Raw genomic sequence first — 24,737 nt, forward strand, 5'->3', positions numbered from 1 at the left:
AGCAAGACAGAAGGCGCTGGAATGGCGGCTGTGTGGTGCTCGAGCAGCTGTGAGAAGATACCCCAAATCCAAGGGCAAAGGAGATGCCCCAGCAAGAGGGTAGGAGGGGCGAATTCGCATTTAGAATCAAACCCCATTCCTGTCAGAGACGCTCAGAGGGCTCAAACAAACCTTGTGCGCACCAGGACCCAGGGACCCCATAGAGACTGAGACAGAACTGTTTTGAGTGTCTCCTGGTGATTGCAGCCATGAAATTAAAAGACGCTTACTCCTTGGAAGGAAAGTAAGCGAAAGTTGACCAACCTAGACAGCATATTAAAGGGCAGAGACATTACTTTGTCAACAAAGGTCCGTCTAGTCAAGGCTTTGGTTTTTCCAGTAGTCATGCATGGATGTGAGAGTTGGACTATAAATAAAGCTGAGCACAGAAGAATTAATTGATGCTTTTGAACTGTGGTGTTGGAGAAGACTCTTGAGAGTTCCTTGGACTGCAAGGAAATCCAACCAGTCCATCCTAAAGGAAATCAGTCCTGGGTGTTCATTGGAAGGACTGATGTTGAAGCTAAAACTCCAATACTTTGGCCACCTGATGCAAAGAGCTGACTCTCTGGTTGGATGGCATCACCCACTTGATGGACATGGGTTTGGGTAGACTCTGGGAGTTGGTGATGGACAGGGAGGGCTGGCGTGCTGAGGTTCATGGGGTTGCAGAGTCGGACATGACTGAGCTGACTGACTGTGGAGGTATGGGTCAGCAGTGGACTGCCACAGGGACAGGGGCTCTGGGTGCAGCAGACTTGGGTATGGCGTAAGTCCTCTTGGAGGAGGTTGCCATTAACCCTACCAGAGAACTGCCAGAACTTATACAGGGCTGGGAAATAGACTCTTGCAGGGCACAAACAGAACCTTCTGTGCACCAGGAGTCTCCAGCGGAGGTGTGGGTTGGTGGTGGCCTGTTGCGGGGTTTGGGGCAGTTAGTGTAGCAGTGCTTGGCATGGGATATTTTGAAGGAGGTCCTCATTATCTTCACTACCTCCACCATAGTTTAGCCCCAGGTAAATAGCAGGGAGGGAACACAGCTTCACCCATCAACAGAAAATTGGATTAAAGATTTACTGAACATGGCCCCACCCATCAGAACAAGACCCAGGTTCCCCCTCAGTCAGTCTCTCCCATCAGGAAGCTTCCATAAGCCTCTTATCCTTCTCCATCAGAGAGCAGACAGACTGAAAACCACAATCACAGGAAACTAACCAGTCTGATCACATGGACCACAGCCTTGTCTAACTCAGTGAAACTATAAGCCATGCTGTGTAGGGCCACCCAAGACGGATGGGTCATGGTGGAGAGTTCTGACAAAATGTGGTCCACTGAAGAAGGGAATGGCAAACCACTTTAGTATTCTTGCCTTGAGAACCCCATGAACAGCATGAAAAGGCAAAAAGATAGGACACTGAAAGATGAACTCTCCAGGCCAGTAGGTGCCCAATATGCTACAGGAGATCAGTAGAAGAAGTAACTCCAGAAAGAACGAAGAGATGGAGCCAAAGCAAAAAGCACACCCAGCTGTGGATGTGACAGGTGACAGAAGCAAAGTTCGATGCTGTAAAGAGCAATATTGCATAGGAACCTGGAATGTCAGGTCCATGAATCAAGGCAAATTGGAGGTGGTCAAACAGGAGATGGAAAGACTGAACGTCGACATTTTAGGAATCAGCAAACTAAAATGGACTGGATGCAAAAAAAAAAAAAAAAATAATAATAAAATGGACTGGATGGGTGAACTTAACTCAGATGACCATTATATCTATTACTGTGGGCAAGAATCCCGTAGAAGAGATGGAATAGTCATCATGGTCAACAAAGGAGTCTGAAATGCAGTACTTGGATGCAATCTCAAAAACAACAGAATGATCTCTGTTCATTTCCAAGGCAAGCCATTCAATATCACTGTAATCCAAGCCTATGCCCCAACCAGTAACGCTGAAAAACCTGAAGTTGAATGGTTCTATGAAGACTTACAAGAACTTCTGAACTAACACCAAAAAAAGATGTCCTTTTCATTATAGGGGACTGGAATGCAAAAGTAGGAAGTCAAGAAACATTTGGAATAACAGGCAAATTTGGCCTTGGAATACGGAATGAAGCAGGGCAAAGACTAATAGAGAAGACTCTACATATGGAAATCACCAGATGGTCAATACCAAAATCAGACTGATTATATTCTTTGCAGCCAAAGATTGAGAAGCTCTATACAGTCAGCAAAAACAAGACCGGGAGCTCAGATCATGAACTCCTTATTGACAAATTCAGACTTAAATTGAATAAAGTAGGGAAAACCACTAGACCATTCAGGTATGACCTAAATCAAATCTCTTAACGATTATACAGTGGAAGTGAGAAATAGATTCAAGGGATTAGATCTGACAGACAGACTGCCTGATGAACTATGGACGGAGGTTTGTGACATTGTACAGAAGACAGGGATCAAGACCATCCCCAAGAAAAAGAAATGCAAAAAAGCAAAATGGCTGTCTGCAAAGGCCTTACAAACAGCTGAGAAAAAAAGAGAAGCTAAAGGCGAAGGAGAAAAGGAAAGATATATCCCTCTGAATGCAGAGTTCCAAAGAATAGCAAAGAGAGGTAAGAAAGCCTTCCTCAGTGATAAATGCAAAGAAATAGAGGAAAACATAGAATGGGATAGACTAGCGATCTCTTCAAGAAAATTAGAGATACCAAGGTAATACTTCATGCAAAGATGGGCTCTATAAAGGACAGAAATGGTATGGACATAACAAAAGCAGAAGATATTATGAAGAGGTGGCAAGAATACACAAAACTATACAAAAAAGATCTTAATGACCCAGATAAACATGATGCTGTGATCACTCACCTAGACCCAGACATCCTGGAATGCAAAATCAAGCAGGCCTTCTCTACAAACAAAGCTAGTGGAGGTGATGGAATTTCAGTTGAGCTATTTCAAACCCTAAAAGATGATGCTGTGAAAGTGCTGCACTCCATATGGCAGACATTTGAAAAACTCAGCAGTGACCATTGGACTTGAAAAATTTCATTCCAATCCCAAAGAAAGGCAATGCTAAAGAATGTTCAAGGTACCTCAAAACTGCAGTCATCTCACACACTAGCAAAGTAATGCTCAAAATTCTCTAAGCCAAGCTTCAACGATACAAGAACCATGAACTTCCAGATGTTCAAGCTGGATTTAGAAAAGGTAGAGGAACCAGAGACCAAATTGCCAACATTCTCTGGATCATAGAAAAAGCAAGACAGTTGCAGAAAAACATCTACTTCTGCTTTATTGATTAGGCCAAAGCCTTTGACTGTGTGGATCACAAGAAACTGTGGAAATACCAGACCACCTTACCTGCCTCCTGAGAAATCTGTTTGCAGGTCAAGAAACAACAGTTAGAACTGGACATAGAACAACAGACTGGTTCCAAATTGGGAAAGGAGTAAGTCAATGCTGTATAATGTCACCCTGCTTATTTAACTTCTCTGCAGAGTACATCATGTGAAATGCCAGGCTGGATGAAGCACAAGCTGGAATCAAGATTGCTGGGAGAAATCAATAACCACAGATATGCAGATGACACCACCCTTATGGCAGAAAGTGAAGAAGAAATAAAGAACCTCTAGATGAAAGTGAAAGAGGAGAGTGATAAAGTTGGTTTAAAGCTCAACGTTCAGAAAACTAAGATCATGGCATCCAGTCCCATCACTTCATGGCAAATAGATGGGGAAACAATGGAAATAGTGAGAGACTTTATTTTCTTGGGCTCCAAAATCACTGCAGATGGTGACTGTGGCCATGAAATTAAAAGACACTTGCTCCTTGGAAGAAAACTATGTTCAACTTAGATAGCATATTAAAAAGCAGAGGTATTAATTTGCCGACAAAGGTCCACCTAGTGAATGCTATGGTTTTTCCAGTAATCATGTATGGATGTGAGAGTTGGACTGTAAAGAAGCTGAACGCCAAAGAATTGATGCTTTTGAACTGTGGTGTTGGAGAAGACTTTTGAGAGTTCCTCGTTCTGTAAGGAGATCAAAGCAGTCAATCCTAAAGAAATTCAACACTGAATATTCAATGGAATGACTGATGCTGAAGCTGAAGCTCCAATACTTTGGCCACCTGATGGGAAGAACTGACTCATTTGAAAAGACCCCGATGCTGGGAAAGATAGAAGGCAGGAGGAGAAGGGGACGACAGAGGATGAGATGGTTGGATGGCATCACTGACTTGATGGACATGAGTTTGAGCAAGCTCTCAGAGTTGGTAATGGACCATGCTCTAGTCCATGGGGTTGCAAAGAGTCAGACAGAACCAAGCTACTGAATCAAACTGAGCAACAAAGATCCAGTAAAGTCAAAAAAAAAAAAAAAAAGCAACTTTTTTAAAAAAGAAAAGAAGCGTGAATATAGAACTCAATAGCACCATCAAAAATAAGATCTAAGCAACATTTATACACTACTTCACTCAACAACTGCAACATTTTTTTAATTTAAATGCTCACAGAATATAAACTAGACAACCCTATACTGGATCATCAAAATCCTGGAAGAAGAGGAGAAACTCCCAACAAATTTGAAATCATACAATATGTTCTCTGAAAACAATGAAATTGAACTAGAAATCAATAATAGAAACATAAAAGGAAAATTTTCAAATCTTTGGAAACTGAACACCACACTTCTAAAGTATGGTGAAGAATAAGGCTCAAGAGAATTTAAAAATACACTAAAGTGATTGATAATAAAACAAAAACACACTGTACTACAATTTGTGGGATGTTGTTAAAGCAGGATAGCATGAAAATGCTTACATAAGAAAAGCTTACATTTGGGGACTTCCCTGGTGGTTTACCAGAGAAGGCAATGGCACCCCACTCCAGTACTCTTGCCTGGAAAATCCCATGGACGGTGGAGCCTGGTTGGCTGCAGTCCATGGGGTCGCTAAGAGTCAGACACGACTAAGTGACTTCCCTTTCACTTTTCACTTTCATGCATTGGAGAAGGAAATGGCAACCCACTCCAGTGTTCTTGCCTGGAGAATCCCAGGGATGGGGAAGCCTGGTGGGCTTCTGTCTATGGTTGCACAGAGTCGGACATAACTGAAGCGACTTAGCAGCAGCAGTAGCAGCAGCTGGTGGTTTACCTGTTAAGAATATTGTCTTCCAATGAAGGAGACACAGGTTTGATCCCTGGTCAGGGAACTAAAATTTCACATGCCTTGGGGCCAACTGAGCCCACAAACACTAGAGCACGTGTGCCATAACTAAAGCTTTTGCATTGCAATGTAGATCCTGCATGCTGGAGCTAAAATCTGATGCAGCCAAATAAATAGATAAATATTTTTTAAAAAGGAAAAGAAAAACACAGATTACCACAACTCATCCATTGTGAAATAGATAGCATGACCAGTCCTATACCATTAAGGAAGTTGAATCTATAATTAAAATACCACACACACCCCACTCCACCCTCAAATCTTTATAGTTCATGTAGTTTCCCTAAAGAATCCTACCAAACATTCAAAGAATGAACACTAATTCTACACCATCTCTTTTAGAAAACAAGAAGAGGGAACACTTTACAGTTAATCTTCAGAAGCTAGTATTACCCTGGCCAATTTAGGCAAAGACAGTAAAGAAAACAAACAAAAAACACTGACAGACATCTCTCATGAATAAAGAATAAAAAATCCTTAATGACATAATAGCAAATAAAATTCAGCAATATATAAAGAGAATTTCACATCAAGAAGTCATGAATGACAAGAAAGCATTTATTCCAGGGATGAAAAGCTGGTTCAAATTCAAAAGTCAATCAATACAATCCACAATATTAACAGTCTAAAGAAAATTCAAATAATCATATCAACTGATAAAGGAAAGGTTTTGACAAATTCAACAATCACACATAATAAAAACTCCAGAAAAACAGGAATTAAGAAACTTGAACAACTTGATAAAGAGAATTTATTTAAATTTTACAGCTAACATGTTTAACTGTGAAAGACTAAATGCTTTCCCCTCAAGATGGGGAACAGGGCAAGGATGGAGATTTGTTCCCGCCTCTGCTATTCAACAGTATGCTGGAAGTTCTATCCAGTGGAATAGGGCGAGAGAAGGAAATAAAAGAATAAAAACTGAAAAGAAAGAAATAAAACTGCCCTAATTTGCAGATGACATAACTGTACAGAAAATCCAGAACTGCTTAAAATTAAAAACAAAAACCAAAACCCCACCAAAACCCTTCTTAAACTCACCAATGATTCTAGCATGGTCTCAGAATACAAAATAAACTTACAAGAATCAAGTATGTTTCTTATCCTATAAATAAATGTGTTGTCACCACAATTTTAAATATATTATAATTTACAACTGCTGATAAAGTGAAGTACCTAGGTCTAAATCTAACAAAACACATAGAAAATATATAATCTAAGAATTTATATAACAGTGATGAAATAAATGTTTAAAAAAGTAAATGAAGAACAATATTGCATTCATAGATTGGAAGACTCAGATGATAAAAATGCCCATGTTCCCCAAACTGAAATATAGGTTGGTTTAACAAAATCCCTATCAAAATATCAGTAAGATCCTTTGTAGTCACGGACAAGATTATTCTAAAATTTACAGAGAAAAGAATTAAAATAGCTAAAATCAAAGGGATTAAAATAGCTAAAATAATTTTGAAAAAGAAAGAATAAAATAAAAGAAATCAATCTACCCAACTTTAAGACTTAGCATATAGCTACAGTAATCAAACTTGTACAGTACTAGCAGAGAAAGAGACAAATAAATCAATGGAACAGAATAGAGAACCTAGGAAAAGACTCACACAAATATGCTCAACAGATTTTTGACAAAGGGACAAAAGCAATTCAGTGGGGGAGAGACAGCCTTTTCAACAAATGGTATTGGAGCAACTGGACATCCACTGGTAAAAAATATGAACCTTGACCTCAATCTCACATTTATACAAAATTAGAGGTCATGGACTTAAATGTAAATGGATCACAGATCATGGATTAAAGGTAAAAAGGACTCAAATGTAAAATGTGAAACTATCTCACTTTTAGGAAAAAATAGGAGAAAATCTTTGGGATCTAATACTAAGCCAAGAGTTCTTAGACTTTATACCAAAAGCCTGATACTTAAAAGGAAAAACTAACAACCTGGACTTAATCCAGATTTAACACTTTTGCTCTGTTAAAAACTCTGTTAAAGGGATGGAAAGACAAGTTTCAGAGTAAGAGGAAAAATCTGCAAAACACATATCCAACAAAGGACAAATATATATTGAGTTCTTAAAACAATAGTAAAAAAGTAAATGGTCCAATTAGAACCATGGGCAAAAGTCATAAAGAAACATTTCACATAAGAGGATATTCAGATAGCGGAGAAGCATAGGAAAAGATACCCAACTTTATTAGCCTTGAGGGAAATGCAAATTTAAACCACAATATCACTTATCAGAATGGCTAAAAAAAAAAGTGACAACAATGAACGGTGAGAGGATGTAGACAATGTCGTTATTCATACATAGCTCACAGGAATGCAAAATGGAACCGTTACTCTTGAAAAGGAAGTTACTCTGGAAAATAAAAGTTTCCCTACAAAACTAAATATACACTTCCCATTAAACCTAACAACTGCATGCCTGAGCATTTATCCCAAAGAAACAAAGACTGACATTCACACAAAACCTGTACACAAATGTTTACAGCAGCTTTATGCAAAATGGCCTCTGTGGGGAGAGAGCAAATTAGCCAAGATGGCTGTGTTCAGGCTCTCTCGCCCCACATTTTGTAAATAATGACTATTAACAGTTGAAATCATTTTTATAGCACTGCACATGCACTCATGAGCTACTCCCTTGGCTACTTTGTGGGGTATCCCTGTATGAGCTTCACCATGAAAAACTCTGGCTGCTGCTACATTGGGGCCATGCTGGAGGAACATCATGATTATGGTATATGAGATTATATTATGGCTCTGTTATGGCTACATTATGATTACATTGTGGCTGCTGCTATGGCTCCCACAACAGCCAGGAGAGAGGCTGTATTATGGCTGCCATGCCAGCCAGGAAAGAATAAACGTGTCTGCAGTTCCTATGGCTCCTCAAGTCTTCTTCCAGCCTCTTAGCTTGTGCCTTGCCTACCCTGGGTTCAGCGAACAGTGTGGACAGTGTGAAAAGAGAGACAATTGGCACTGTGAGCAGGATCAGCAAGAGAGCCCTAACTAGAAACAACCAAAATGTCCTTCAATGGGTGACTGGTTAAACAAACTGTAGTATAGCCATACCAAGACATTCTACTCAGTACTAAAAAAGGAACAGACTACTGATACATGCAAAACCCTGGCTGAAGCTCCACAGAATTATGCTGTAAATTCCCAAATGTTACATACTATATGAATCCATTCATATAATTTTCTTGAAACGGCAACATTCAGTTCAGTTCAGTTCAGTCCAGTCACTCAGTCACGTCCGACTCTTTGCGGCCCCATGAATCGCAGCACGCCAGGCCTCCCTGTCCATCACCATCTCCCAGAGTTCACTCAAACTCATGTCCAGCGAGTCGGTGATGCCATCCAGCCATCTTATCCTCTGTTGTCCCCTTTTCCTCCTGCCCCCAATCCCTCCCAGCATCAGAGTCTTTTCCAATGAGTCAACTCTTTGCATGAGATGGCCAAAGTACTGGAGTTTCAGCCTTAGCATCATTCCTTCCAAAGAACACCCAGGGCTGATCTCCTTTAGAATGGACTGGTTGGATCTCCTTGCAGTCCAAGGGACTCTCAAGAGTCTTCTCCAACACCACAGTTCAAAAGCATCAATTCTTCGGCGCTCAGCTCTCTTCACAGTCCAACTCTCGCATCCATACATGACCACTGGAAAAACTATAGCCTTGACTAAACGGACCTTTGCTGGCAAAGTAATGTCTCTGCTTTTCAATATGCTATCTAGGTTGGTCATAACTTTTCTTCTAAGGAGTAAGCATTACAGAGATGTAAAACAAGTTAATAGTTGTCAGAGAAAGATGAGAGCATGGTGTAAAAGAGAAGTGGGTTTGGTTATAAAAGGCAAAATGAAGGATTCTCCAATGAAGCAAATGACCTGTATCCTTTATGTATCCATGTCAACTCGCTAGTTGTGACACTGTATATTTTCACAAGATATTGCCATTTAAGAACTTTACACAGTTTGTTATGATCCACACAGTCAAAGGCTGTAGCGTAGTCAATGAAACAGAAATAGACGTTTTTCTGGAATTCCCTTGCTTGTTCTATGATCCAATGGATGCTGGCAATTTCGTCACTAGTTCCTCTGCCTTTTCTAAATCCAGCTTGTACATCTGGAAATTCTTGGTTCACGTACTGTTGAAGCTTAGCTTTAAGGATTTTGAGGACTACCTTACTAACATGTGAAATACGAGAGAAATATCAATAACCCAGATATGCAGATGATACCACCCTAATGGCAGAAAGCACAAAGGAACTAAAGAGGCTCTAAAGAGGAGAGTGAAAAAGTTGGCTTAAAACTCAACATTCAAAAAACTAAGATCATGGCATCCAATCCCATCACTTCATGGCAAATAGGGAAACAATGACAGACTTTATTTTCCTGGGCTCCAAAATCACTGTGGATGGTGACTGCAGCCATGAAATGAAAAGACACTTGATCCTTGAAAGGAAAGTTATGACAAACACAGACAGAATATTAAATAGCAGAGACATCACTTTGGCAACAAAGTTCTGTATAGTCAAAGTTATGGCTTCTCCAGCAGTCATGTATGGATGGATGTGAGTTGGACCATCAAGAAAGCTGAGTGCTGAAGAACCGATGCTTTCAAACTGTGGTGTGAGAGAAGACTCTTGAGAGTCTCTTAGACTGCAAGGAGATCAAACCAGTCAATCCTAAAGGAAATAAGTTCTGAATATTCATTGGAAGGACTGATGCTGAAGCTGAGGCTCCAAAACTCTGGTCACCTGATGCGAAGAGCGGACACAATGGAAAAGACCCTGATGCTGGGAAAGACTGAGGGCAGCAGGAGAAGGGGAGTGACAAGAGGATGAAATGGTTGGATGGCATCATTGACTCAATGGACAAGAGTTTGAGCAAACTCCAGGAAATGGTGAAGGCAGGAAAGCCTGGCATGCTACAGTCCATGGGGTCAGAAAAAGTCAGACATCACTTAGTGACTGAACAATAACAAGTATTACTTAGTATAAAAGTATAAGCAATCTTATACTTAGTATAAAAGTGAAGGGATCTCTTATGAGTATAAGAGATTCAACTTCATGTAAATTGAACTATATGTGATTTTAGTTATGTAAAAAAATTAAAAATATATAAATTTCATGTGCACCATGATCTCAGAACAGCATTACTAACAATAGCCAAAAGGCCGAAGCAACCTAAGTGTCCATCAATGAATGAACAGATAGACAAAATGCATTATATACATAACAGGGAATACTATTCAGCCTTAAAAAGGAAGGAGATTCTGCACATGTTACTTCAAGGATGAACCTTCAGGTCATTATGCTTAATGAAATAAGCCAGTCATGAAAAGAAAAATGCTGTATGATTCCACTTATAGGAGATATCTGGAGTAGTCAAATCATAGAAGAAGCAGAATGGTGGCTTCAAGGGGCTGGGAGGTATGAGGAATAGAGGGAGTTACTTAATTTGTGAGGAATTTCAACTTGGGCAGATGGAGAAGGAAATGGCAACCCACTCCAGTATTCTTGCCTGGAGAATCCCATGGACAGAGGAGCCTGGCAGGCTATAGTCCACGGGATCACAAGAGTCAGACATGACTTAGAGACTAAAGCACCACCACCACCAGATGAAAAAACACTAGAGGTTGGCTCCACAACAATATCAATGTTTAATATTACTGAACACTTAAAAACACTATGTGAAAAATGGTTAAGATAGTATATTTTGTTATGCCTATACTACCATAAATTTTTTAAAACCAAAAAAAAAAAAAAAAAAAGATTTTCATGATGGTGATTTCTAGTTCATTAGGCAGCAACTATCTTCAACAGAGTGATAAAACAACACTGAATATCAAAATATACATCTTTTTTCCCACAAGATGCATATCAAGGCTCATTAGATATTGAATTTACAATATCTCCCTGTGTGTCACACTAATCAAAGATATATCAATTTTTAATAAGAAATATGAGTTTCATCTCCTTTGGGTCGTGTATGTTCAACAACCATCACAGTACCTGATAGATACTGAAACACATGTGCCAAGCACTAAGGCTCATGAGTGACTGCCCCAGAAATCACTCACCGGGGGTAGCTGGAAGGTAGTCACCTGCTGTGCATCCCTCAAACTCGCTTCCTGAAGAATGGAAGTGTCTTGCAGGACTGAAAGAGATCAGAAAAGAATCCCATAAAAATCTGAATCTCTTTTCTTACCTGTAGAAAAAGGATTACCAGATGATGTACGTAAAAAGCATTTGCAAATCATAAGGGTTTCTATTGCTTTGCTTTAAGACATGTCAATGTGGGCTTTAAAACGAAATGCTTGGGTTCCAGTTGGCTCTGCCACCAACCAGCTATGTGACTCCCTGCAGGTCCAGGGACCTCAGCTCTATCATCCATAATATGAGGGAAATAAAGGTTAAAACTCCAAGGAGTAAAAGGTCAGTAAGAGCTGTTGGCAACAAAGATTTTGTGGGACTCTAGTGTAATGTAAATTTATACATTTATAAGTTTATAAATTGCAAAGCTCCTTAAGGAAGCCTATCTTTCTTATCTCTATTAGATGCTCCTGGAAGAGTACTTGGCACAATACCCTAACCACTAATCACACAAAAATGTACACAAAAAATGTAGAGTGTAGCATTGGGATCATCTCACTCTCCCTTATCCTGGGCTATCAAGAGCCTCTGCTATATTCTCATGTGATTTCTCTCCCCTGACAAGCTCCTGCCTGCACTTCTGCAAGAAGTGAGCCATATACCTGGCTCATGTATATGCAGTGCAGTCATGTCAAATGAGCTGTGTTTCAAAAAGTGCTCCTTTCATAGAATAAACTTGGAAGGATGTACTATCATCTCTCAGTTTAGAGAAAATTCAGATTAACCCCAGTTCATAATGCAAAATCAGTGCCAAATAGAAGCCAATGCTCCTCACCTTTCACACCTGGGATGCAAAGCTTTCTGCAAACAGGGGCAGGTGTGACTACTTGGAACAAGAGCCCAAGACAGGAGCCAGCTCAGCCAGCAGTGACATTTGGGGAGCAGTTCCCTATGGGATGCAGCCTCATCACTCTGCTGCCAGAAGCTCAGGGTTGGTGGGTATGGATTTGGGGAAGGGATTTTTTTTTAATAATTATTTTTTAAATTTATTTGGCTGTGCCAGGTCTTAGCTGTGGCACTCTGGATCTTTTATCTTCATTGTGGCATGCTGGATCTTTAGTTGTAGCATGCAAACTCTTAGTTGCAGCATGTGGGATCTAGCTCCCTGACCAGGAATCAAACTTGAGCCACCTGCATTGTGAGCATAGAGTGAGTATCAGTCACTGGACCACCCAGGAAGTCCCTTGAAGAAGGGATGTTTTAATTTTGCTCTCATATCTACCACCTTCTGAGGGATAAAACACAGCCCTACCCTACCTTTCAGCATGATAAATGAGCATATCAATACTTTGAGGATTACTTTGAAAAGCTTTCAGCCTCTAAATAAAAACTATATTTTGGGGAAAATCTTCAAGACTAGTAACTATATGGTTTTTACTGGAAATTCTTCCCAGTGATCAATCACCTGAACGTTTAAGGTATTGCTAATAGCTAACTCTCATCATGCTTTCTTTGTCCATTTATTATTGCTCAGGGAAATGGCAGCACTGACCCTTTTGACACGCAGCAGCTGGCTTATCTCAGAACTCTACCAGGAAGTGAGTAGGCTGACACAGTTCCTTAAGACCCTCTCATAGCCACCTGTAGAACCTGTAGAACCCAGGCTGCTGGCATGGGCATGCATGCTATGTCACTTCAGTCGTGTCTGACTCTTTGCAACCTTATGGGCTATAGGCCACCAAGTTCCTCTGTCCATGGGATTCTCCAGGCAAGAATATTGGAGTGGGTTGCCATGGTGGTTCTCCTCCAGGGGATCTTCCCAACCCAGGGATTCAACCTGCATCTCCTGGGTCTCCTGCAATGGCAGGTGGGTTCTTTACCACTAGTACCACCTGGGAAACATTGTTTATCTGGGCAAATGGTTGTTTCTCATGCCTGTGGTTGTGGGCTGAATTGCATCTCCAATGAATTCATATTAAAGACCCAACCCCCAATACCTCAGAACGGGAATATATTTGGACATAGGATTTTTCAAGAAGTAATTAAGTTAAAATGAGGTAATGGGAGTGGGCCCTAATCCAATATGCCTGATGCTCTCATAAGAAGAGGAGATTAAGACACAGACATACATAATGAAGACCATGTTAGGACACAGAAATTTCTGTTGTTTCAGCTGCCCAGTCTGTGGGACTGTATTACAGCAGCTCCAAAAAACTAGCACATCTGTCTTGACTTTTAACCAAGGAAAGGTTGGAGTTTATTTGATTTGTACAAAAATTAGTATAGTTTCACACATAAAGAAACGTACTATGTAACTTTTCTATACTCCAAAGCTTATTACAGTAAAGACAATTTCTGTGAATCATCAAGAATGGATTTCTGGTCTCCTTATGCTTTCTTCTGCCATCTATAACTGTAGTACAAAGTGGTAAGTCCACCTGAGCTAATCCTCACACCATACAGGTCACTCTCTTCCACCTGAGAGCACCAATTTTTTCCATGGTGATTACAACTAAAAATCATGGGCAGGGGACTTCCCTGGTGGTCCAGCGTTTAAGACTCCATGCTCCCAATGTAGGGGCTCAGATTCAATCCCTGATTAGGGAACTAGATCCCACATGCTACAAGGTGCAGCAAAAAAAAAAAAAATCTTAAAAAAACTCCCTGGACTTTCATGGTGGCTCAGTGGCAAAGAATCCACCTGCCAATGCAGGAGGTTCAATCCCTGGTCTAGGAAGATTCCACAAGTTTTGGAGCAGCTAAGTGTGTACGCTACAACTATTGAGCCTGTGCTCTAGAGTCTGGGAACTACAACTACTGAGCTCATGCGCCGCAACTACTGAAGCACACCTTAGGGTCTGGGCTCTGCATGAAAAGCCCATGTACCGCAACTGGAGAAAAACCCTCACAGCAACGAAGAGCTGGCACAGACAAAAAGAAATAAGTAAAATTAAAAAACAAAAACCCTAGGAGTTTGCATGCCACAACTAAGAGTGTGAACGCCACAGTGCAGCCAAGAAAAAATAAAAAATCATGGGCAACTCACCCCCCCAGTCAGTATTTTATGGGTAGCCAGACATACCTCATTTTATTGCACTTTGCAGATATTATGTGTTTTAAAAAGTAAAGATTTTTGGCAACTCTGCCTCAAAGCAATCCTACTGGTGCCAATTTCCCAACAGCATTTACTTACCTCATGTTTCTGTGTCACATTTTGCGAGTTCTTGTAATATTTCAAACTTTTTCATTATTATCCTATCTGTCACAGTGACCTGTGATCAGTGATCTTTGATTACTATTACTATACAGTAACTTTGGTTACTATTGTAATTGTTTTGGGGTGCCATAAACTCTGCCCACATAAGACAGCAAATTTAACAGATAAATGTTGTGTGTGTTGTGCTGGCTCCCTGATTTCTCTCCCTCTTTTTGGACCTCTATTCTGTGAGACACAACAATACTGAAATAAGGCCAATGAACAATCCTACAAGGGCCTCTAAGTATTCAAATGAAAGGAAGGGCCACATACCTCTCACATTAGAAGATTTAAAACAGTGAGGAAGGCATATCAAAAGCTGAAACAGACTGAAACTCTTCCCTTGTGCGGCCCAGTGGCTAAGACTGCACTCCCAATGCAGGCGGCCTGGGTTCAATCCCTGGCCAGGGAACTAGATCCCACAAGCAGCAACTAAGAGTTTGCATGCAGCAATGAAAGATTCTGCATGCCATCAGCCAAATAAATAAATATTAAAAATAAAAAAAGCTGAGGCAGGCTAAAAGCTAGGCCTCTTGCATCAAACAGCCAAGTTGCGAATGCAAACAAAAAATTATTGCAAGAAATTAAAAGTGCTACTCCAATGAACACACAAGAAGGTGCAACAGCCTTATTGCTGGTACAGTGGAAGTTTTAGTGGTCTGGATAGATCAAACAAGCCTCAACATTCCCTTAAGCCAAAACCTAATCCAGAACAAGGCCGTACGTCTTTTTATTCGACAAAGGCTGAGAGAGGTAAAAAAGCCATAAATAAAACGTTTGAAACTAGCAAATGCTGGTTCACAAGATTCAAGGAAAAAAGCTCTTCTCCATAAAATAAAAGTGAAAGATGAAACAAGTTATCCAGAAGATCAAGTTAACATCATTAACGATGGCGCCTACACTGCACAACAGATTTTCAGTGTGGATAAAGCAGCCTTATATTGGAAGAAGATGCCACATAGGACTTTCATAGCTACAAAAAGGGCAATGCCTGGCTTCAAAGCTTTAAAGAACAGGCTGACTCTTTTGTTAGGCACTAATACAGCTGGTGACTGTAAGTTGAAACCAATGCTCATTTACCATTCCAAAACTCCTAGGACCCTGAAGAATTATGCTAAAGCCACTCCGCCTGTGCTCTATAAATGGAGCAAAGCCTAGATGACAGCACATCTGGTTACAACATGGTTAACTGAATATTTTAAGCCCCACTGAAGAGACTTACTGCTCAGAAATAAAGATTCCTTTCAAAATAGTACTGCTTTTTGAATAGTCTCCCAAGAGATCTCTGATGGAGATATACAAGATTAATGTTGTTTTCATGCCTACTAACACAACATCCATTCTGAAGCTCATAGATCAAAGAGTAGTTTCAACTTTCAAGTCTTATTATTTAAGGTAAGAAATACATTTCACAAAGCTATAGCTGCCATACACAGTGATTCTTCTGATGGATCTGGACAAAGTAAACTGAAAATCTCCTGGAAGGGATTCACTGTTCTAGATGCCATTAGAATATTCATGAGAATGTTCCCGGTGGTCTAGTAGTTAGGGGCTTCCCACATAGCTCAGTAGGTAAAGAATCTGTCTGCAATGCAGGAGACTCAGGTTTGATCCCTGGATCAGGAAGATCCCCTGGAGAAGGAAATGGCAACCCACCCCAGTATTCTTGCTTGGAGAATCCCATGCACAGAGGAGTCTGGCAGGCTACAGTCCATGGGGTCGTAAGAGTTGGACACAACTTAGCGACTAAACCACCACCACCAGTGGTTAGGACTCAGCACTTTCACTGCCAGGGCTCAGGTTCAATAGCTGGTCGGGGAACAAAAATCCCACAAATCGGCATGGCCAGGAAAAAAAAAACCACTCATGGGAAGATACCAAAATATCAACATCAACACAACAGGAGTTTAAAAGAAGTTGACACCAATCCTCATGGATGACTCTGAGTGGTTCAAGGCTTGAGTGGAGAAAGAGATGACATATGTGGTAGAAATAGCAAAGAAACAGAATTAGAAGTGGAGCTTGAAGATGTGACTGACTTGTGAAAATCTTATGATAAAACTTGAAGAGTTGCTTCTTATGGATGAGTAGAGAAAGCAGTTTCTTGAGATGACATCTACTCCTGGTGAAGGTGCTGTGAAGACTGCTGGTGAAATGGCAACAAAAGCTTTAGAATATTACATGAACTCAATTGATACAGCAATGACAGTGAGAGGGCTGATTCTATTTTAAAAAGAAAGAAGTTCTGTGGGTAAAATGCTATGAAACAGCATTATATACTATAGAAAAATTGTTCCTGAAAGGAATGATTCAATCGATGAGGCAAAAGTTAATTACTGTCTCATTTTAAGACACTGCCAGTTACGCCAACCTTCAGCAACTGCCATTTTGATGAGTCAGCAGCCACCAACACGGAGGCAAGACCTTTCATCAGCAAAAAGATTTCAACTTGCTGAAGGCTCACACAATGGTTAACAATAAAATATTTTCAATTAAAATAAGTACAATTTTGAGACACACATATCACCCTGTTCCCTAGGGGGCATTTTTATATTTTCTTTCAACATTATAAAATCTTGAGAGCAGAAGCTACTTAAGTGAGAAAAGAGATGTTCAGAGAGATAAGAGGACATGGCTATACTCAGCTCCCCACGCAGGCCCTATTTGGACAGTGATGGTGCCCAGCTGTCTCCAAACCAACAAAACAAACTCAGAGATGCGCCCTCAAAGCAGTGAGATGATGCAGCCTCAAAAAACACCTACTCACAGAAGAGGTCCCTCTGGGCAGACCTGGCACCACGAAGAGGACACTCTCATGAGATTCTCATTCAATTGTTCTAGGGAAGGACCAGACCCTGAAAAAGGTTCAGAGCCACTCAGGGGGCAGGAGAGAACCAAAAATGTCAAGAGCTACTTCCAAGCGCACAGGGCCAGGAACAAACGCCCCTCCCCCACTCCCATGGGCACCCTACCTGGGTCCCCGCTGAGCTGGCCTGAGAGCCTGCTTGGAAGCCCAGGGCTCTGAGCCAGAGCTATGGGCTGGGCATCCTGGCTCTTTGCAAGGTCACTGTGGGGCTCTGCTGGCAGCTGCTCTTGCTCTTGGTCTGGAGGGCTGTCCCCATCGTCAATCACCACAGGGTCTTCACAGTGCTTGAGCTGCAATCCCAGAGAGGGCTCTTTAGAGCTCGGTGGAGAGGTCCCTGGCCAGATGAGGACCAGCAATGGTGCCAGGGACTGGGCAAACTTCCCCCTCCCTGGGCCTGCTGACCATTAACACAACCACTAGAAGCACAGACCCACCTTGTTCAGGCTATAAAGAGAGATGACATAACCGTGTCACAAATTAGAGCCTTTAGGTAATGGATTCTGCCTTTTGGGGGTATCAAACTTCAATGTGGACATAACGAAAGCACATGGCTCTAGATGGAATTCCTCATCCCTGGCCAGGGAATACGTGACCCCACCAAAGCATCAAAGCGCGTGGCCACCCTCTCCACATCTGCTGCCCAGCCCCACTCTCTCCCTTTCCCTTCCCATCCTCCCAGCCAGCTTAGCCCAGCCCCCTCTGCTCACCCATTGCCAGGGTCTCCCCGGCTCTCGTTCCAGGGCCTCCACAGCAGACACAGCCTGATCACCACTCTCAGGTTCCTGGGCCCGCACCCAGCCCTGGACCTCCCGGGGCAGGATGGCCAAGAACTGCTCCAGCACCAGCAGCTCCAGGATTTGCTCCTTGGTGTGCCTTTCAGGTCGCAGCCAGCCCCGGCATAGGTCCCAGAGGCGGTGTAGGGCCTCCCGGGGGCCTGCAGCCTCCTGGTAGCAGAAACGTCGGAAGAGGCGGCGGGAGGACTCGGGATTGGGAAGCTCACCCTGGGAGGAAGGGTTCTCTCCCGGTGGGCTCCTCATTTTCCTGGGCTCCTCACTTTCCTTTGGAGCCAAGACTCGGGGGCACAGGGCTGTGGGCATGATGGGATTTGATGGGGGTCAGCAGCAGAAGACGACCCTATTTCCAAACAGAAATCACTGGCTTCAATGTTCTGGTCTCCTGTAGTAGTTTTTTGGGGGTGGTGATGGGAAAAGTGAAAAAGCCCACAGAGATCAGCCTTTGGGAGAAGCACCAGGATATGTGACATTTGTCAGTGTGGATGATCCTTACATAAAGGCAGAGAAGGAACAACCCCATTCCCAAAAGCATCATTATATGATTTCCCTAACTGAGGATTGGATGAACAAGGCAGGCAGTCCAGGAGAAAAGCAGTGACATTTCAACGTGGCACTGGTGTTCCAAGCATCCCAGGAGACCAATGGGGCCGCATGCAGGAGAGAGATGGTAATTAACACTCTGTGGTACCTTCGATGGCCAGGTCCTCCTGGAAGGGACCTGAAATGGACGAGCTGAGAAGGCCGCTATCTTGAGGCTTCAGAGCCAAAGTCACCGTCCTTGCCCTTGAGACCTTTACAAAATGAGCTGAAAAGACAAAGACAGACATGCACAGGAAAAGCCTTCAAAGCTGATCCAGGACAGGAAATTCACCCTGCTGGTAGTGAGTGCTATCAGAGTTAGACCAACACAGAGCGAGTAAGCCTTGCTCAGTGGAGTATGCACCAGGAAGCAGGGAAGAAAGCAGACAGCCCAGAAGACACCCAGACAAAAGAAGCATGTGTGCATGTCAGTTGCTCAGTTGTGTCCGACTCTTTGTGATGCGATGGACTGTAGCCTGCCAGGCTCCTCTGTCCATGGGGATTCTCCAGGCAACAATACTGGACTGGGTTGTCATGCCCTCCTCCAGAGGATCTTTCCGACCCAGGGATCTAACCTGCATCTCCTGAATTACAGGCAGATTCTTTACTGCTGAGCCACCAGGGAAGCCCCCAAACAAGAGATGGGGAGAGTCAAAAGAGGCACACCCTGAGTTAACTACAGAAAAATAACAGTAAGTATTTAAAAGCATCGGGGTTTTAAAAGGAGCCTCCACCCAATTCACTAAAGTCTGAATAGTAAACTTCAGTATATATTTAAAGATGTCTGGACTTTTGACCTGGCCTCCACCCATCTTGCCTTCTCTTCTCTTGTCATCTTCAAACCACAATGAAGAAAACCACACACACCTCACAGACCTTCCCCAGGCAGGACAGAGGTGGGGCACTAATGGCACAGCCTCCACATATGAGGGGCTCAGGAGCCCCTGCATCTCCTCAGTGAACATATGCAGGGCAACATCAGAGTAGCAGCCACTAAACCAGAGTACGGGACCCAGGGAAAACGAATGGCAAATACGGTCCCCTCCCCCACCATCAGGCCTCTGAGATCATTGGACGTGGTCCCTTGCTCTCAACACCCGGTTTAGGAGGCTCCCCAGCATGCCAGCACACATTACAGTTTGCCCCAACCACCGGATTTCCCCCAGTGTCTGCTCATGCATCTGACACCCAATCTCAGTCCTACTCAACTCCACCTTCCCTGAACTCGGCCATCACACACCTCCAGGGCCTTGAGGTTCCTCAGGTCTGCACCCACCCTTAGTACTCTAGGGCATCTGGCTCTGGGCTTAGCCCATCATCCCTAACCAGACAGCCTGTCACCCTGGCACCGGCACGTAGGAAGCTCAGAAATGATGAGTGATGAATGAATTAACGTTGATTAATTCAAGAGGATCCAACAGGGGGCGGGGCGTACTTATAAGCCGCTCTACGAGAAGGAACGGAGCTGGACGAGCTGAAAGGGAAGGGGATGAGCATACCGTATGCCAAGGAAAGGGGCAAGCTTTCCTTTGATCCAGATTTCTCTCCTTTTTCCCTCCCTATACACCCGCACCCACCTCCACTCTAGCCAGCTCCCGGCTCCTCACCTCACAGCATGGAACTCCTTCTCAGCGTCTACCTCAAAGCCCTCCTGCGGCGGAAGTCTACGGCGGCAGCTCCTCATCCTTCCAGCCCGGTCTCCCGGGTGTCCTTCCTGAGGCGGGTTCTCTGCGAGGGCCACTCTGTCCCTGGCTAGCCAAGATCCTGTTTCCTGCTCATCCAGAAAACCACGGCTCCGCTTAAGAGGGAAGAAGTGGGATCAAATGCAGGCGCCTGAAAAACATTTGTGTCGTCTCATCCCCCTGCCCAGAGATTCAGAGCTCAGCCCTGGGAAGGGAGGCCGGAGCGCGCGGGGCTGGGAGCCAGGGGACCGAGGAGCGCGCAGTCGCGTGCGCGGGCCGCAGAAGCCGGGGCCGCCGGGGCCGCACTCACCTCCTCGCCGAGTCCCAGTTGGCGGGCCGTACAGGCCTGACCGCCTCCGGAGCCCGCCGGACGCTGAGGAAAGGAAAGGCCGAAGCCCTCCGGCTCCCTCCCCTGGGACACTTCCTGCTCCGCTCTAGGACCGGGGAGGTCTCCGCATCTCAGTGGTTCTCTCCTCCGCCCCCCGGCCGAGGTGTGCGCTAGGGGTGACATTCGACACCCCCGGCCCGGCCCGGCCGGCGCGCCCCGCCCTGCCACGCCCCGCTTCGCGCGCGCCCAGGCCTCGGCGCCTGGCCGGGGGCTTTGTGGGTCCGTCAAGCCGTCTCTGCCGGGCCTCCCCGCGGGCTTGCGCCGGGGGCGCGCGTCGAGGCGGGGCTGGAGGCAGGGGCCTCGAAGGCGCGACGGGGACCGCGCCTGGAGGCGAGTGGCGAAGTGGCGGGGCAGAGAACCGGGCCAGCGGGAGGGTCGCGCGGGTGCGCCCTGCTGTGGGCGGCCGCCTGTGGGAAGGTTGGTCTCGGGGCTCCTCTCTTCTCTGTTCTCCGCCTTGGGACTCGTACGAGTGGCTTATTTACTCCCAGAAGGGCCGATCCGGGAGCCGAGGCTGAATGCTGGAGTTGGGAGGGGGAGCGGAGGAAGAAGGCTGCGGCGCACCGCGGGCCGTTACATTTCAGAATCCCGGTGTGGCACCCGCCCCCCCCTCCGCCACGCCTGCAGGCCCAACCTCCTTCCAGCCTAAACCCCTCCTCTACCCTCGACCCGCGGCCGCTGGAGAGGCAAGGAAGGCTCGGGAAAGGAAGACTCACCTCCCGCCTCTGTCCTCTATCGGATGCCCAAGGTGTCAGCCCTGGCTTTCAGAGGGTTTGCGGAGTTTCACAGCTACTCGTTACACGTCCCTTCTGGGCATCAGGACAACCCAGGGAGGGCCCAGAGGGACTTCGGTCCGTCTTGGCCCCCAGTGGGTGGTCGGGGTGCTTATTGCTCCCTTAAGTGTAGGGTGTAGCTAGCTGTTCACACTGGGTCAGGGGAACGGGCTAATGGACTTTGACTTGAAGTCGAGTCGTGGCGAAGGCCAGGAAGAATTAGGGCCTCTGGACTTCTAGACAGGGCTCCTTGCCACTACACTATGCTGAACATGTAGCTCGAAGACAGGTCTTCCTGGGACCATCCTTAATCTTCCAGTTCTGGAGCTTGGGAGAAAGCATGTCTGGGGGTCCTGAGCAGAGCTGATTGACACCGACAGTTCTCTTTTTTCATCTGCTGAGCACTGAAGTTGAACTTTCCCATAGAAGAAGGCAGAGATGTCTCTATCTGCTGAAGAGGATGGGCTTCCCAGGTGGCTCAGTGGTAAAGAATTGGTAAAGAATCCTCCTGCCAATGCAGGAGCCACTGCATATGCGGATTGGATTCCTGGGTCTGGAAGATCCCCTGAAGGAGGAAATAAATGGCAACCCACTCCAGTATTCTTGCCATGACTGAGCATGCAGACAGACTAGAGAGGATACACTACTGCAGATAACTAATGTCTGGTCAGATCAAGCAGAACAATACCAGTTCCCCTAAAGAAAGGAAGTGGGCTGGTTGAACAGATGTGAAAGAGGTGGATGGACCCTGAAACTTTATTTATTTATTTATATATTTTTTGGTGGTGCTGCATGGCATGTGGCGTCTTAGTTCCCCAACCAGGGGTGGAACATGCACCCTCTGAATTGGAAGCACAGAATCTAAACCACTGGACCACCAAGGGGGGTCTGGAACTGGATTTCTTGGCATTGCTTTCCTCATTTCAAGGACTTGGGAGCCTTTTGTTCCTTCCTCTAAATAACAAATAATCATTCCTGAGTAAGGGAGTTAACAGGGAGCCGCCGTTTGGGATATGCTTGGATTCTGTGACTTTTGCAGGAGATAAAGCAAAGGAGTAAAATTCATTTTTGTGAACAGTGATTGGTCCCCCAAATGACAGCCAGGTGCAGGCAGGGTCACCCATCTCCCTGGAACCTGCAGATACCAGTGGGAACTACCCCCTTCAGATTTAACTGGATTCAACAGAACTCATGTGTACCCCTTTCTCAGGAGCACCAGCCAGGTACCATGGTTTGGAGGAGAGCAGGGGAGGAACCAAGGATTAGCCAAGGCAGGTCAGACTAAGGTGCTTTGGCAAATAGTACAGCCTGCTCTAAAAGTCCAGATCCTATATGCCTGAGTTTCCAGCCCTGTGATCGCTTGGGTGAGGGAACTACCTGTTAAGTGTTGGTAATCTGAGCTCATAGTTCTGTCCATTGCAGTTCTAAAGCAGGTACATTCAGAGCCCAGAAATCCCTAACTCACAGCATCAGATCAGTCCTCACTGCCCTGTCTAGTTTCTTCCCCTGAACTGACACCTCTCTGTGAACTCTCTCTTCGAAGCTTTGTGTTTATTTACTGCATTTTGCTCAGTACAGTGGTTATGAGTCAGAGCACCCAGGTTAAAACCTGCCTTGTCAATTCCTAACCAGATGATCTTGGCTATACTTAACCTTTCTGTGCTCAGTTTCTTCACCCAAAAAATGGATAATGCTGTCTACCTTACTGAATGTGTGGGGCCATTCAGTTATTTGACAAATGTGTACTGAGTACTCACTAGGCATTCATGGTGCTAGGTTCTATTCCAGGTTCTCAGGGTGTGTCTGTGATTGGCTGAGGGGATCGGTGAGAAGGGCAGGACAAAATCAATAACATGATCTGCTATGTTTGATTCGCACTGGAGAGGAAGAAGAACGTTGAGCAATATCAGGTAATGAATACTGGGGATGAGCTGGGGATGGTCACAGTATTAAGAAAGAGGTCAGGGCAGGTTCCATTGTGATAGTGACATCTGAGGTGAGGGAGTTGATCAAGCCCAAGCATGGGTGAAAACAGGGTCCCAAGTGGAGGCCACCATGACAGCAAAGGCCCTAAACATGTAGAAGCACAGGGAGGCAGTTAGTGAGGGCCATGCTGTGTCAGCTTGGGGTGGAGGTGGGGTGGCAACTGGAGACCATGGGAAGGTACTTTCTTTGACATCAAATGGGATTATGACAGATACCACGAGTAAAGCAACAGAAAACCCTGAATGTAAATCCTACTTAAGGACCATTGAGCCATCTCACAAGTAATGTTTCATTTGGTTTCTATTATGTTGCTGATTGAATGTATTTTTATAAAGTGCTGTGTGCCACCAATTTTGTCAACCTTGGGGAGATCATAGTGGATAGACAGTCCTGGCTTTTAGAAGCTAGAAGAGGAATCAAATGATAGATGGCATGAAAAAATAAAGTAAGAAGGAGCCTGCTAGGGTGGTTGGGTAGGACCTTCATAAGATAACATTTGAGCAGAGAGCAGGTGGAGGGCAAATTGAACAGAAGTGTGCAGCAGAGGAACAGCATATGCAAAGGCCATAAAGAAGGAGGTTTGTCCCCTGGTTAGAGAAAGGGGAGACTGGAATGGAGTGACCATGGATTTTACACTTAGAAATTTTCAAGTGAGGGCATGGCTTGATGGGGTTTTAATTTTATCATTATCACTGTGCAGAGCAGATTGGATCTGGATAGAGGGAGGCAGAGGCTATTTTTGAAGCAGCCACAGAAATGCAAGCAGGACATGGGCCATTCCAGAGTCAGCTGGTGGAGGTGAGGCTGGTGAGCAGTAGTGGTTTCCTCCATGGTGTGCTACTGGGTGTGAAAGGAGTGAGAAACGTGTGTAGTTTTGGCCCCAGTTGGGTGACTGGAGAGTCTGCCCAGGAAACTGCAAAACAGTTTCTGGGAAGGGGTTGGGAGACAAAGATGAGTTTTGGACTTGCTAGGTCTGAAATGCTCAAGACAAATAGCTATGATGGTTCTGGGAGAAAGCCAAGGCTAGAGGTGGAAATCTGTTGTCACAGCACGCAA

The 24,737-nt window shown here is 44.4% G+C and overlaps 1 protein-coding gene across 7 annotated transcripts in view; it reads right to left on the minus strand.

Moving 5' to 3' along the window:
- Positions 1–21,034, minus strand: part of ZNF496 (zinc finger protein 496) — a 46,520-nt gene extending 25,486 nt beyond the window's left edge. For 2 of the 7 annotated variants that reach the window (XM_086411082.1, XM_086411081.1), the window contains exons 1-3: positions 20,848–20,985; positions 20,463–20,688; positions 11,348–11,424 (exon numbers count right to left, since the gene is read on the minus strand). Coding sequence is in view for 4 of the 7 variants with exons in the window: in XM_086411077.1 (XP_086267203.1) it covers positions 11,348–11,424; positions 17,589–17,772; positions 18,190–18,579 (651 nt within the window). In the remaining 3 variants the exon portion in view is untranslated. Of the gene's footprint in view, positions 1–11,347; positions 11,425–17,588; positions 17,773–18,189; positions 18,617–18,964; positions 19,082–20,462; positions 20,689–20,847 lie in introns of all 7 variants that reach the window. The other 5 variants (XM_086411077.1, XM_086411079.1, XM_086411078.1 and 2 more) reach the window with 5 other exon arrangements.
- Between the last annotated feature and the right edge of the window lie 3,703 nt (positions 21,035–24,737).

This window comes from Bos grunniens, chromosome 7 (assembly GCF_055505025.1).
Source record: "Bos grunniens cultivar Pamir isolate PY7600 chromosome 7, Bosgru_T2T1.0, whole genome shotgun sequence".
In the NCBI taxonomy this organism is placed as follows: Eukaryota; Metazoa; Chordata; class Mammalia; order Artiodactyla; family Bovidae; genus Bos; species Bos grunniens.